Raw genomic sequence first — 15378 nt, 5'->3', positions numbered from 1 at the left:
ATATTTTTAAATTTATTTATTTTTCGGGTTATTCTATTTCACCTTTTTATTTTCACAATCTCTTTCCTAATCCTTTTCATTGGGCTTTAAAACTTTGGGGGATTCTCGTTTTAGATTAGGTGGGGCTAGGTGGAACTCGGTTGAATTACCGTCACTATCATAGGCACACCAACTGAGCTTAATGTTTCACGGGAAGGTGATTCGGGGATTATGAGAAAAATCTCAACTGAGAGAAAAGCTTATAAACGAGCTAACCGTGTGTGATTCAAGAAGGGTCAACTATTTACGATGTTGGTTCAGTAGAATTGCAAGAAGACTTTTTTTTAATCATAATTTTTTTTATTACCATTCAGATACAGCCAAGTTTATAAGGGCCGAAGTCATCTGGCGACTTATTGGTCCTGTGTATATATATTATATTTTAGTTTTATACAATATACTAACAGATTATAAAAGTATAACAAAAAAGCAAATAATTAAATAAAATAGTAAAATTTAAACAAAGCAGTTAAAAATATAATTAATTTGGGGTTACAAAGTTTCTCAAATAGAAACTTTGTTGTTATGAACACCAATATGTTTGACAAAAATAGGATGGCAGTAATATAATTCTACATTGGCGCTCTGTACGTGAACACCAATTGTAGAAACATTTTATTATTTGTAATATTACTTTAATTTTTAGACCTTCTTAAGATACCGTAGTGAAGTCTTTCCTTACCAAAAAGTATTTTAGCACTAACCAATCAGTTATTTTATTTTGGCCGCCAGTTTAAAAAGATGGTGGAAATTTCACTAAAGAGACAAAATATGGGTTGCCCAAACAAGTTTTGGTAAATTACGATCTGGTTCTTCAAATCCCCCCCCCCCCATTTCCAAAAAAAACCGTTTTGAGGTTAACGGTAATAGTTAGTGTAGGGAATTGTTGACTCAATTGGAATAAAGAGCTTGCCACCACCGTCTTACTCGATGTATCTCCGCCACTTGGTTTAAAGACATTAAAAGTTGTTGCCTTGGGTAATTAGCCTAGCTGATTATTATTATTATTATTATTATTATTATTATTATTCTCTTAATTCTGCAAAAAGGATAAAAACAATATTTCCTTATTGAAGTTGACAGTTGACCTGGTAAATATTTTATACAAACGGGCTGCACCTTTATTATCCAAATCCGATAGTAGAATCTACTCGGTTTATCTTGGGCTACTGCATCAGGTGTGCTGGCACGTTCTACGGAATGCGCAGTCCAATTTTCCTATTAATGCATCATTGATGAAAGAACAGAGAGATTAATCATCCGTCTTTATCAACGGGTTCGTCATGACTTTCACCCTGCTTTGGATACGTTATTCCGCGCTAGCAGCCTAAAATTATCCTTTGAACTTATTGCAATAGCTCGCTTTATAATATATCTGTCTCACTAATGTTATTGCAAAAATAGTGTAATTTTAAAATTTTTCATCGTAATATACGTAAATTTTCAAATCACTGAAAACTGCCTTTAACCCGCGAAGGTACTTATTTCACTTTTATATCGTAGATGGATACTTATCTCGTGAGATATATTATTCTGAGGGGCTGATACCCTAGAGTTTGCGTGTACACCGATAAACCTGGAGTACCTGAAGTCTTTACCAGAATATTTAAATTTTCCGAACTTAAGCAACTTCTTTTGGAGGTAACAATGTTAGTAGCTGTGGAAAATCCCTTAGAAAAACTTTCTTAAGACCTCTTAAGAAAAATTGTAAATAAAATTAATAGGAATTTCTTAAGGGAACTCTTAGAACCTTCTTAAGAAATTTGGCACTTTTTCATAAAGAATTTCCAAAGAATTAACTTAAGATAGTATTGTAATTTTCCCTCAAAATTTCTTAAATGATTCCCAAGATTTCCTTAGAATCTCTACAAAGGGTTCTTAAGTTTTTCGTTAGAAAGATTTAAAAAATTCCTTAAATTATCGTTAACAAGTTATATTCGCCACCGAAAACTACAGCTGCGCCACCTAGTCACACTGCCTAGAACTATATTTGGGTGATACGGGTAATGGCGTTATGCGAAAATGCGCGTTTTATAACATCAATTAAAACATTTTACTAACGATTTTAGCATATTTTTTAAAGCGTGTTCGAATGTTTTGTATTAACAAAGGTGTATATACGACATTTATTTATTAATTTTGAACTGTCAATAGGTATTGAATTCGTAAATATAAGTATAAATATTCGAGTTTAATAACACTATGAGTAGGCCTTGGAGAATTCATACACGGGATCAGTTTGAAAGTTTTAAAGGTATGTAGGAAATTTATTATTATCTTCACATTAGAACAAGCCCAGATTGTTCTAATTTCATAAACTAGTAAGCATTTTGTATAATGTATTTTAAATAATTTTATTTGGTATATTAGTGAATCGCTCCATGCTTGAAATTTTTAAGTATATTGTAGAGTAGTCTACTCTTGATCCATAGAATAAGGTGTGCGGATGCTTAAAACAAAAGTTAAAATTTGAAGTTGGTGATGGAAAACACAGCATTGAAAGTGTCCATTGTTCATGCAATAGTGGGTAAATATATTTTTTATTAAAACCCAATTCTTTAATGTAACCTGTTTTACTTATTATTCTAGAAATTCAGGCTTTTGCAAATATGCAGTAAATTGCTGGTCTATTTTATATATAAAGATACTGAGAGCTATCCCAACTTTCTGACTTTAGAAGTGGGGTAAAATGAAGGAAAAGAACTAACTGTGCCTTCGGTATTGTACGGTAATAAAATGGTTAGAGTTGCGAGGGTTAAATTTGCCTGGCTCAAAAAGGTTTATGTACTCTTATTTGGTCACTTAGTTAGTCTCAAAAATTTATTTCTAGCTTTTAGTCGGGATGAAATATTTGTGGAGAGTCCATTTGTAGCGAAGATAATATCAATTGAAGAGGCAGTGGCACAAAATAACTAAGTTGGAAAGGAAGGAATCTACTGGCTAACGACTGTAGAGGCTACTATGGAAAAATTCAGCTAGGCCTTTTCATTTTTTTGTCTATTCTCTCAAGGGATATTTTTAATTGATATTAAGAGAGACTGACAATATTTGAAGAAAAACGTTGTCCAAATATATAATTTTTATTTTAGATTTTAGTTAAAGAAAAGTTATAATTAAATTTACACTTCTAGTCAAGGAAAGTTATATTTTTAATATGCTAAATTAGTTCCTATTTTAAATTTTGGCCAATTAGTATTTGTAGATAACAAATGAACTGAACTATTTATGTTATGAATTTTCTACTCAAAGCCATGTTAACTAAAAAGGCAAAAACAAATGTATTATAGAATTAATTCAAAGTTAAAAGCAATTAAATTCATTGAAGAAACCACTTAATTAGAAATTACAATAGAAGTGAATAAAATGTTAAGATATGCAAATAAGTATTAAAAATAAAAACCATTTGAATTTACAGTATTATTTTTAATCATATTGGGATCTGCGGCAATAATCAACTCGAAAACTCATACCGAACCATCAGGGTGGCAAAGATAGGAAAATTGGGGTCCAATACAAAATAGAAAAATATGCCCTTTTAACGCATAATTTTGTGGGCCTCAATGTAATATTTTCCAGCGATAATGACAATTGAACGGCTTGACCTAAAATTAATTTAATTCATTAGCATTTCCTTATTTTGCAGTATATAATAAAACAGATCACCTTTAAAACGATTCACAAAACGTAGGGTCCTCTCTTTAAATTTAGTTACATTGGATTTGTAATAAGTCTACATGGTAAATTATTGCTTGGAATGGCACTGCATTTCATGCGTCTCTTGAATTCTCTTAATCTAAATGACAGTTATTATGATATATATTTAATAATATTAACTTTAAAATCAGTAATAACAAGTAAAATTTGTGTCTCACCATTTCTTTCTAAAAAGTCTTTATCTTTAAAATGGGCGCTGCAAATCTGTGCCCACTAACTAGGCATCTTCCCTGATTTTATATTAGTTAACCACACATTAAAAAGATTTTTGCATTTCGGAAAATTGTGAAACGATAACTCCAACGTTCTTTTCTCACCATTTACTCGAATTGTAATATTTTTAAAGGCAGTATTACTACAAAAAGGCAATTTATGCCACCTCTGCGCCTACAATCCGCCATATTAATCGTTTGTTTTGATCAACAAAGTACGCAGACAAACCAAGCTGCAGGGGTAGCGACTGTGGCGCCGCCTATACCCGTTTCGCTAGCGAATATATTTTCCAAAAATCCTCTTTAGACATCCCAAAGAAAAGCCATACAAATTCCATACACTACGTTTTAGCATCCACCGGGAATCGGACCCGGGACGCGGCGTTAAACTCTAACGCCTATAACCACTCGTAGCCAAACGAGCTGATACATTGTGCATTTATAGTAAACTCAAGAGGATTATTCAAGTGTATTCTATTATTTGTATGTTATATATATATATATATATATATATTTATAGAAAACCTTAAGGTATGCCTCCAAACCAATTCATAAGACACTCTTAATAATATAGTTGGTTCATTTTAACCTTAACGTTAAAGAATTGCTGTTTAGGGAAGCTGAAGAATTGCTTAAGAAACTCTGACGAACATATTCCCTCCAAAAACTTAGGGGATGCGTCTTACAAATACCTTAAGATTATCTTAGGAAGCCATACTGGGTATTTTTCCTTAAATATTTTAGAGGATTTATCTGTATAGTTTCTCAAGGATTCTTTCAGAAAATGTATGTGAATATTCTCTTTAAAAATTCAAATAATTGAATTTATAATTATTTAAACTTCCTTAAGAATATTTTAAAGATTTCTTTAGAATGTTTTCCTTTGATTAAGGTTCCTTAGACCCTCCTAAATCTCCATACGGTTTTCTTAAGAGGTCTTAAGAAAGTTTTTGTAAGGGATGTGCGCTCTGAGCTCGCTGACGTGGCAGGAATACATAAATATTTGTTTGCAAGTGAGGTCAGTGCAGAGTATTTTTGAGCGCGTGCTTGCCACCACTCTAAGTGGCTCAGATCAAACCTCAGTTGGGGCTCTGGTAGGTATCACTCAAACTGGCTATCTTCATCGGCCTGCGATGGTCCGTGCTCGGAGGTGTGTGGGTGGCCTTAAGCAACTCGATATCCATTTCCATTAATTCGAAGCTCTTGTGCAGCATAAGTTGGACATTGTCGAACGGCTTGCCTATCCGTGAGGTCTTTGTATTCTGGGTCTTGAAAGGCCGCTATGAGACGTGTTATAGCCGTTGCTCTTGGTTGTCGTTTGTACTACTTTATATGTATTTAAGATGAAAGCGCGTCACCAGCTCATTGACCACTATATCATTGAATTCGGAAGACAGCGAGGAATCGCCGGTAGATGGTTGCCTATGGTGTTTTTACAACTTTTGTAATTAGTGATCGAACCATGGACGCTGGGGAACTCTTATCACCACAAAATACAGTAGTTACCATTTGAAGTAGTTTTAATAGGTCTAATAATTCGGAAATTTGTGTCCACCCTCTCTCTCTATGGCAGCGGCTCGGGTTGTGAATGTTCTGTTGGTTAGAACACTGGTTCAATTCTCCAACAGGCGTTGTAACATTTCAAACAATGAGTTCCATCCGGTCTTTTAATTTTGTATCAGTTTCTGTGTTTGAAATCCTAGGCGCACCTGTTTCGTCTCCAAAGCTAATGTAGCCACATTTGAGTGTCGAAAGTGGTCAACTATTTTAGAGGCTTTTTGACAGACATCAACGGTGGTCTTGTGTTCAATAGCCTTATTAGCAGCCAGTTGGATTGAATGCGCCGTACAAGTTCGCTCACCTTTTTCTTTTATGTCAAGGCTACTCATGTACCAACGGCATTGACAACATTTACTACATTATCAGACGAAATTGGGAGCTGTGACATACCTATCATCTTTGCAAGGGCTTGATGGATACTTTCGGTATGGTCTTGAGAACAAATACGTCACACGAGTCCTTGTAGAAAGCCGCTTGCGTTTAAGTAGTCACTAAATTGAAAATGATCTGGAAGCACTAGTCGACTGTGTACCGGGTAGATAATTGTTTTGGACAATATATCTGCTCTCGTTATCTCCCTTTCTAGTAACTTCGTCCTAGTCACTGTAAATTGATAATATTGCTTTAAATATTCCATCACGCATTGCACTTTGGACATCGTTTACGCAGAGCTCAGTACAAAAGATACACTTATTTCTGGTTTAATACAGCTACTGCACCAAGACGATCGCTTGTATGGCCCGTGTGGAACCTCCCTTACATGTGAACTCATTGTTGGTGTAGTCATCACAAACAAGGCAAAATGCCGTGTCACCCTTACTTTCGGCGAATTGCCAAACCCAACTTTCTATCTCGCCCATAAATTCAACCGTTACCGTGCACGGCTTAGTAATTAATATATTTCAACAAACTATGCGATTGAAACAAAATGAAACTGAAGACCCCGGTTCGCTAAAGCCAAAGTCCTATTGTAGATCGTACACCGTTTGCAAAGATTAATAATTGGCATACATGTAGATTTTATTAAAAAAACAAGTTGGCAAGCCAAAATATATCTCTCCTCGGAAGAATTGTCCCTAGTGGTATTAATTTCTCCAGATGACCCTTGAAGATATCTCCGCAATTCAGAGTTATTTACCAAAAACGTAATCCCGGTTCAATCCCGCGCGGTATAAAATTTTAATTTTAATTAAAATAATTGAGACGAAACAACCGAGTTTAATTTATTAAAATAATATAAATTAAGTAGTTACAACAGCGAGTTAGACGTATTAAAACAATGCACAATTGAATTTAACCCTATTTACAGAACAAGTTTATCATTTAAATATAATACGAAGCAAATTTTAATGAAAGAAATATCTACAGAGGGTATTTGTATTTTTCTCACTTACGAAATACTTGCCGCATCTTTAACGCTCATTTTATTTCAACACTCGCCCTTGATGAATATACCGTAGATATCTGGTAGTGGACGACTCGTTCACTTCCTGTTGACGTTGTGACACATACCGCATGAAAAAGACCAATACCGTCCAATTTCCAATATCATATAATGACTCGCACGCCCAGGAAATCAATGACTGCATTAGGAATCGTAGATGTCCAAATATCCACACCAATAAAAAATGAATTAACAAGAAGCGAAAAACTTACCATTCACAAAGCACAGAAAGCCCCTTAACTAAACGACAGCTCGTATATCAATAAATGACCGTAGACGGAATAGTTAGGGCTCTTTATAAATAAAACAAACGAACCCAATTGATGAACTGCATTAAACATCTTAATCAGTCGAGAAAACGTTTAAAATAAATTACGAAGTAATGACGACCCAGTTAAAAACCCAGACCAATATGTAAACAACTCGATATTTCCTTCATAAATGAACTAATACGCTAAACACACAACAGATTAAAAAAAGACTAAAAAAAACGAAATAAATTACAAAAAACTAACGGGTTCTACCCTTTAACCATTTTATCAGCTGACTGCGCTAAAGCAAGATTTGACCTTTAAATTTTCATACGTAAAATATTTAGACTTTAACAAGTTCACACAAATTAAAAAACAAAGTTCAATAAACAATATATACAGATATTTCATTCATCCGTTTAGTAAAAAAACCCGCCGTATCATAATGGTTCCCTAAGGAAGTCGATGGCTCGGCGGTGAACTATCCGCATGGTAACAATGCGACCCGAGTTCAATTCCTGGTCACGATCAAATTTTACATAAAAATACTAAAATATTTAATTAAATATAAGATTAATATAATTTATAAATGTTTAATTAAATATAAGATTAATATAATTTTTAAATGTTTAATTAAATATAAGATTAATATAATTTATAAATGTTTAATTAAATATAAGATTAATATAATTTATAAATGTTTAATTAAATATAAGATTAATATAATTTATAAATGTTTAATTAAATATAAGATTAATATAATTTATAAATGTTTAATTAAATATAAGATTAATATAATTTATAAATGTTTAATTAAATATAAGATTAATATAATTTATAAATGTTTAATTAAATATAAGAGTAATATAATTTATAAATGTTTAATTAAATATAAGATTAATATAATTTATAAATGTTTAATTAAATATAAGATTAATATAATTTATAAATGTTTAATTAAATATAAGATTAATATAATTTATAAATATTTAATTAAATATAAGATTAAAAAAATTTATAAATATTTAATTAAATATAAGATTAATATAATTTATAAATATTTAAAATGATGTAGAATAAATTATAGTACATAACGTTATAACTTCGTAAAGGACATTCGCCAAAGCGGTTTCCGAAAAACACCGTAGCTTAGCAAGCGTCGGTGGCACAGTTGTTAGAGATAACGCACGTACAAACACAACAGACTCAACAAAAACAAACTCAACAGACCCAACACCCACAACCGTCATAACATAAGCACAACAAACTCAACACCCAGAACGTCATAACATAAACTCAACAATCACACCCTACACATAAACATTACAATAACGAAATATCCAATCAAACTGAGTTAAAACCGTCACGACGGTGAGCGTTAACGAAAAAACACCATCCAAACCAAACTCAACCGCAAATTAATCCGTTAACGCTCACTGTCGCACGTTGGTTTTACCAACCCTTCGACAGTCCTAGCAGAAATTTCGAGAAACTGCGTACGCAATGATTAACCTTTGCACGGAAAATGCGAACGCGTTCGCAGGACAGACAGACAGACAGACAGACACACACAGCAGAAACATGGATTTTCGTTTATAGATAAGCGTTTCGATGTAAACGTATCAAAGTACACGGGTAAAACATGGCGGTTTTTGAACTCCGTTTAAACGTTTACACCGGTATAGAAACACGGATTTGGGTGAAGAACCTAATTTTCACCCCGTGAAACCTCCTCACGTGTTTTCAAAAAATCGTTAATATTCGATTAAATAAATTATCTTTATTAACAAGAGAAGCAAGGCGGTTTTTTTATTTTATTTTAAGGAAATTCGCGTAATAATTTTATTTTAACTCTACTGAACATCCGAGCGTACTTCCTTCAAATGAACTACTCAGAGCATTCATTAAATACTGGAAAATTTAAGAACAATCCCAAAAGGACGGACATTTTTGGAACGTTCGTATGTCATCAAAAACGTTATAAAGGAAATATCGTTTTGATGGTTTTGCAAATGTTGAACGTCGATTGCTTTTTTTAGAGGTACCGATCTCACAGAACATTGAGTATTAGAGAAACGTTTAATCCCCATTTGTCATTAGAAATTTCGCCCCTGGTGGCGGTTGAAAGGATTTTTAATTTATACGTTTAACATAGCTTTCTTTACGTACATAACCATAAATTTAATAAGCGTGTTAATAGAAATAAAGCTGTGTGTGAAGTGACGTAAAATTGACGTCATACCAAAAAAATGCCGCCATAGAAAAATAAATACGCGACTTAAAAACCAATTATCGCTCGCTGGTTCTACGCTTAGGCACGCCTCCCGAGCACCCACTTACACAAAAATGTGTGGTTAATTAAATTTGTGATATTAGAAAAGATATTATTAGTTTACAAATTTTCCACAATTATATCGTAATTAAGACACACGAAATCTATTTTTCATTACATTCTTTTAAAATTTTAAAGTTTTAACCATAATTGAATTTTACTAAAGTCAAGTTTAGTTTGTAGTACTCAATTTCTAAAATATTATTCACACTTTCTAATTTTGATAAATGCACTGTTTTTAAACGCGGAAAATTTTTGTGTAATCCGGTATTTCTCCTTAACAGAAACTTCCCGTTTAGCAATTGTACATTTCGTGTTGGGAACCTGGAAGTGATAGGTCAAACAAGCAGTGTAGGGGTATTCGTTATGTGACTGCGCATTTTTTGGCCCGATTCGCTCTGTCCCAAACCGGGAAGCTATTTAAATGCGTACAAAAACTCTTAGTCATTCATTTGTCGCAAATATCAACGCCGGAATTTAATTCTTAATTTTTAATTCATTCCAGGGAGGGAAACGATCCTGGAGATGAGGGTCAAATTACCTACCGAGAATTACTGCGAGAGGTGTCAAAGTTCGCTAACGTACTTAAATCGAAAGGTAATCTAATATATATTTCCGAAAGTTTTCTTGTATGTCTGTCTGTCTGTCTGCCTTAAAACGCCCAACTTTTTCACAATTCTTTTCAAAGTAAACATAATCATAAGTAAAATAATACCAAAAAAGATGACAATTAGCAAAAAGTTATCACCGAATTGATTAATCAAGGTTTATTTCACACAGAAAAGCTCGCCACGTTGATTTAACTATTTTCTTTGCCTAGTATCTTATACGATTATTAGATATTTTTAACATTAAGGAAACATCGGCCGACAACTATTCCGCCGTGTTACCATATTCACGAAAGCCAAAGTGTTATTTGAACATTAATGTAATAATAACCCGTGGTAATATACTATAATTAATTATAGGCATTAAATTTAAACATCAGTATTTTCTCACAAGGTATTTCCTACTTCCCTATCGTCATCTCGTAGGTTAAGGGTATCACGGAGAATATTTTAGGGTAATTTACCACTTTAAGAAGTCTTATTTTTTTCTACAAAAGCCGGAATATCTAATTGAAGGTAATTACAGTCTCTTTAAACATCACTTTCATAGTCATGGGAGACGTATTATATTCAAATTATTCTTTCGCAAACGTTTCTCCATAAAATATGGATAATCTATAAATATTTATTTGTTATCTTAATAAAATTTGAGAACCTAATCAAAACACGTCAGATACACTTCGTTTAAAGTTTAAAATGCTATAGCTTTCAAATCATAAAATTAAGCCGATGAGGTGATCTCTCCAGTAATAGGTGTACACTGTACAAGCCTGTGGCTTGTACCAAACTGATCAGTACTACCAAATAATAATAATCGTATTATCTTGATCAAAGTTTTAGAAAGTGGTTAGATCATCGTAATATGCCTGATCAATTGACTAATTTTGATGCGTGCTACATACTTATTTTCATACATATTTTGTATGTAAACAGGTACCGAGATTTTAATTATTCAGTCGTTTTAAATAAGTACTTCAAATTATTTAAACTCTGGTGAAAAAGTTACGGAAAAACGATTCTTTAGTGATACATTGTGTTGGGACTAAATAAATGAAATAGACTAACACGATGTGAAAACCGATTTCATTAAGATAATCTACACTACCATTTTCGGAATCCATCGTCTAGTGTCTAAAAGTGGTACAGTTAGGTACAATAAACTTATAATCAAATTAAACACTTCTCTAACGTTTAATTTAAAATAATTATCTAATTATTAATTAAATTTCGTTGGTGTCTCCTCTTTCTTAAAATAAGTATCTAATTAAAGTTTAATCTATCGGTATATAAAATTGAATGGCTGGGATATTTTAAAAGATTTTGTAGACATTACTTCGGTTTTTTAACGAAAAGGAATACCAATGATTTTAACTTTGAAATTTTGTTATTTCTAAGTTTTCAGCAGTAAGCATTGAACAAAGCCCAAAATTATAACTATACCAAAAATTACCAAATCAAATTTTTTTAACTTGAAGTTGTTTCATTGTATTGAAAAACAGTGTAATTAGAAGCTACTATAATTTTACATTGCCAATTTAGTAATTTTCCTCTAACCTTTAATTATCTAATGACAATTTTCCAAAATCTGAGTTAATACGCTCCGGAAATCGTGGGATTAAACTCTTCAAGAAAAAAACATACAATGACTAAGGTAAGATATTCCAGTAAACAGGAAAAAGGTATAAATTACATTTCCCAAAGTAGAAGGCTATTAAGGAAAGTTGCTTCGTAAAACTCTTATCTAAATATTATCATATTGGCGCTAATTTCCCCTTTAGCGTGTGCCCTCAAATGCTAAGAGGAACTATTCGACTACCGCGATGTCATATAAAGTTTTGTCATGATTATAAGTTACATAATAAAAATAAGTATAGCACATGAAGTTGATCTTTACTACCACCTTTTTTCTCAGCCACTGACATCTTAGTAGAAGGATTGAACAATTCCTAAACTAGAAATTAATAGTGTTTGTGGAAATGGTGGGTTTCTTTTCCCCTATTGGTTAGCCTAATTCTTATTCAACATACGTTTTCTGTAGGTTTATGTTGACCAACTCTACATACACAACGCGTTTAGATCTACTATTAAAAACATATTACCACTAGAAACGAGCGATTCATTTAAATAATCTAATTTACGTTCCGATTCAATCATTCATAATTATTATACCAAAATAAGCGTTAGTTTTTATTAGGAAAGCGTTTGAAATTTCGCTAAGCCTTGACATTAAGCTAGGTTGTTTTAGGGTGAGCTTTAGCCATTGGAATAATTTCTGATAGTCTCTCCTAAAATTTGAGAAAAGCTCCTCCAGTGGTCATACAAAAAATCGAACATTCCAAATCTCATGATAATGTGGAAATATGCGGAGGATAAAATTATTTAAATTTATTTATCCTGATTTATCGAATATTTTAACAATAGAGACATTCAAAGTCTGTTTTCAAAAAACTAAAAAATATAATACGTTTCGATATAATATATCTTGGTATAAACGGCTTATGGCTTTAGGCGGCCCGAACTTGAAACTCTGGCAAATAATTATTGGACTCGAAACCTAAGGAAAATACCCTGTTCCACAATCTGCATCGCCCGTCAGCGCTCCTACCGAGAGAATCGCAAAATATTTCTATCCAAATACAAAACACGTGCGTAAAAATGTCAGATAACCTGCATTCCGTCGTCTGCTCTGCTGATTTAATAGAAGTGAGACTTTTGGAATTTTAATAGGCTTAAGATTATTTAGTAATAATTGTATTGGAATAAAAATGAAAGTGTAATGAGTTAATTAATTTAAATATGATGTTTGCTGTAATGTTTTTGCACATATAGTTTGTGTGAAGGTTTAAATAGATTATATTTATAAAATGTTTAGTCAAAACGGAAATAAAGGTGTAAGCTTTGACGACAGTGATATTGAGCGCATGTTTAGTATTTGGATAGAAATCTTTCCAATTCTGGACACTACGGCGCTAGAAGCGGCGCTGCCGTAAAGCACCAAGCGCGCCATTAGTTTTCGGGTCCAGTAATTATTCGTCCAAGATTACACACCACCAGGAGCATAGTTCAAGAAGTCGCTACCGGGTGGCGCTATTTCGATATTGTTTGTATTCTTGACGCTTAAATAAATTAAAAAAATTGAATTTGATTTTGAAGTTTATGTTACTTACGATATTATTTATGAATTTTATAGGTATCAAGAAAGGAGATACGGTGGCTATCTGCATGCCCATGATATTGCCGTTGGTGATTAGTATGCTGGCCTGTGCTAGAATTGGAGCTATCCACTGTATCGTGGTATGTCCAACACGCTTATATTAAACACCAAAATAAGTTCGTATATACCAGTAACCTTTATTATTTCAAGAATGTAAAATAATATTATTGAAAAGCCTCGGTGTTTTCAGAAAGGTGAAGGTCAGATACTAAATTCAAGTCTGCTCTATGATTGGAAGATCAGAAAAAAAATTTCAATTTTTTATGATTTTGGAAATTTGAAACAATTTGAAAGATATGATTCTCGTTAAAAGATTTGAAAAACAATTTAAGAAATTGAGATATTTTTCAATGTTTTTTGTTGATTGAAATTTAAAGATTTTCTAGTAAATTTGAGATCGATGAGATTTTAAAATTCGCTCTTCTAAGCAGTTAAAGATTTGTAAGAATATCAGGCAAATCCAACAATGAGGAGGGATAGAGAATGGTTTATTTCTTAATAAATTTTATGTGAAACTTTTTGAAATTATAATGTGATAAAATTTGCAGACAAAATGAACCAAATATTTTATAATTTTTAATCAATGACTCTTTCAATTGGCATTTCGCGGGGAACTGTTGAATGTAATTGTTGTGTTCGTAAATAACGATTATTTTGTTCTATATTATTAATGGACATATATATATACAAAGTAAATAAGGAACTTTGGTTTTGGGCTAGTGCTAACCTTGGAGCCAGGAAAAAGGATTATTCATATAATTAGCGCGAGGGATTACCTATCTAGCTCTTAAGGTTAAGTATTTACTAGATGGCGTTCCTTATTATAATTCTTAGTTTTAAATGTGTGAGTATAACTGTAATGCTCATAATTATTGTTATTGGTTTCGAATTTAGTTTGCCGGTTTTTCCGCGGAATCTCTGGCCGGTCGAATTTTAGATGCCAAATGTAAAATACTTGTCGTGGCTGGTAAGTTTATTTGAGCAACGTGAATTTGTATAAGCAACCCTTTACATTTCCCTCTCTTGTGTCAACCTAGATGCTGTTTGGCGAGGAACGAAACTTGTCAACATTAAAGAATTGTCGGATACCGCCTTAGAAAGATGTCAAGCAAAGTAAGCATTACCAAAAGTACATATTGAGATAAAGTCTAATTGTGCCTTCAGATTTTACCTTCCACCATGCTTGACATCCTTTTTAAAGAGCTATCGATCACGTGTTTTTTCCACCAATAGAAAAGCACTTTATTCGACATATTTTCCCGCGAAAAGTAGTGCATTCCGGGTAATTTTGGGATACATTGTTTCGGTCCTCGCTTTCGTTACAGAAACACTAGCCTAGTATTTTACTTCGCGCTCGGTTTTGTTTGGACCTCGTTTAAAGATTTTAATTAAGTGATTAGTTTAATACAGTGAATAAAAATGCCCTCTAATTAGCAACCTTTGCCGCCGATTGCAGTTTTAAACGCCCCGAAAGCTCAATCTACACAGTGTAATTTTTATTTGAGGGAGGAATTTGAAATGAGAGCAAAGGCTTCAGTCCATAAACAAACCCAAAACCGAAATTTTAGGTGTTATGTTTCTATACTCTGTTGTATTTTAAGCATTGTTTATATAGTATTTGTTAAAGACTTCCATCCATCAACAAAGACATAGCTTTATAGGTTACATCCAGTTCAAAAAAATCATCTTCATAATTCTTCAACAATGCTTCAATTATCCCATAGCTAGTCATTTTTATGAAACCAATTAATATGTAATTAATTCTGCCTATAGAATTGAATGTCAACTAATTAAAAACCACGAAAAAAGTCTAATTTTAATGTCATTTAAAATTCTTACCTTTTTAAGTTTTAAATCCGTTTAAATATTCGTTTTCTTGCAATATACTCCACATGACATAAATTCGTGGCTAGCGCGATATCACGTCATATTAGGCTTACTAAAAGCACTGATTTAAGTTACATGTGTATCTATTTTAAAAAGTCGTATTATTGTTTTTAAAAT

General features: G+C 32.6%; 1 protein-coding gene across 3 annotated transcripts in view; it reads left to right on the top strand.

Moving 5' to 3' along the window:
- AcCoAS (acetyl coenzyme A synthase) overlaps nucleotides 1-15378 on the top strand; it is a 30322-nt gene that overhangs the window by 9651 nt on the left and 5293 nt on the right. For 2 of the 3 annotated variants that reach the window (XM_090171722.1, XM_090171723.1), the window contains exons 2-5: nucleotides 10058-10149; nucleotides 13351-13454; nucleotides 14269-14341; nucleotides 14412-14487. In XM_090171722.1, the coding sequence (XP_090027848.1) occupies nucleotides 10058-10149; nucleotides 13351-13454; nucleotides 14269-14341; nucleotides 14412-14487 (345 nt within the window). Of the gene's footprint in view, nucleotides 1-10057; nucleotides 10150-11778; nucleotides 11812-13350; nucleotides 13455-14268; nucleotides 14342-14411; nucleotides 14488-15378 lie in introns of those variants that run through there. The other variant, XM_090171724.1, reaches the window with a different exon arrangement.

This window comes from Leiobunum rupestre, chromosome 4 (genome assembly GCF_980474605.1).
Source record: "Leiobunum rupestre chromosome 4, qqLeiRupe1.1.hap1, whole genome shotgun sequence".
NCBI classification, from domain to species: Eukaryota; Metazoa; Arthropoda; class Arachnida; order Opiliones; family Sclerosomatidae; genus Leiobunum; species Leiobunum rupestre.
This window is presented reverse-complemented; position numbering and strand designations above follow the sequence as displayed.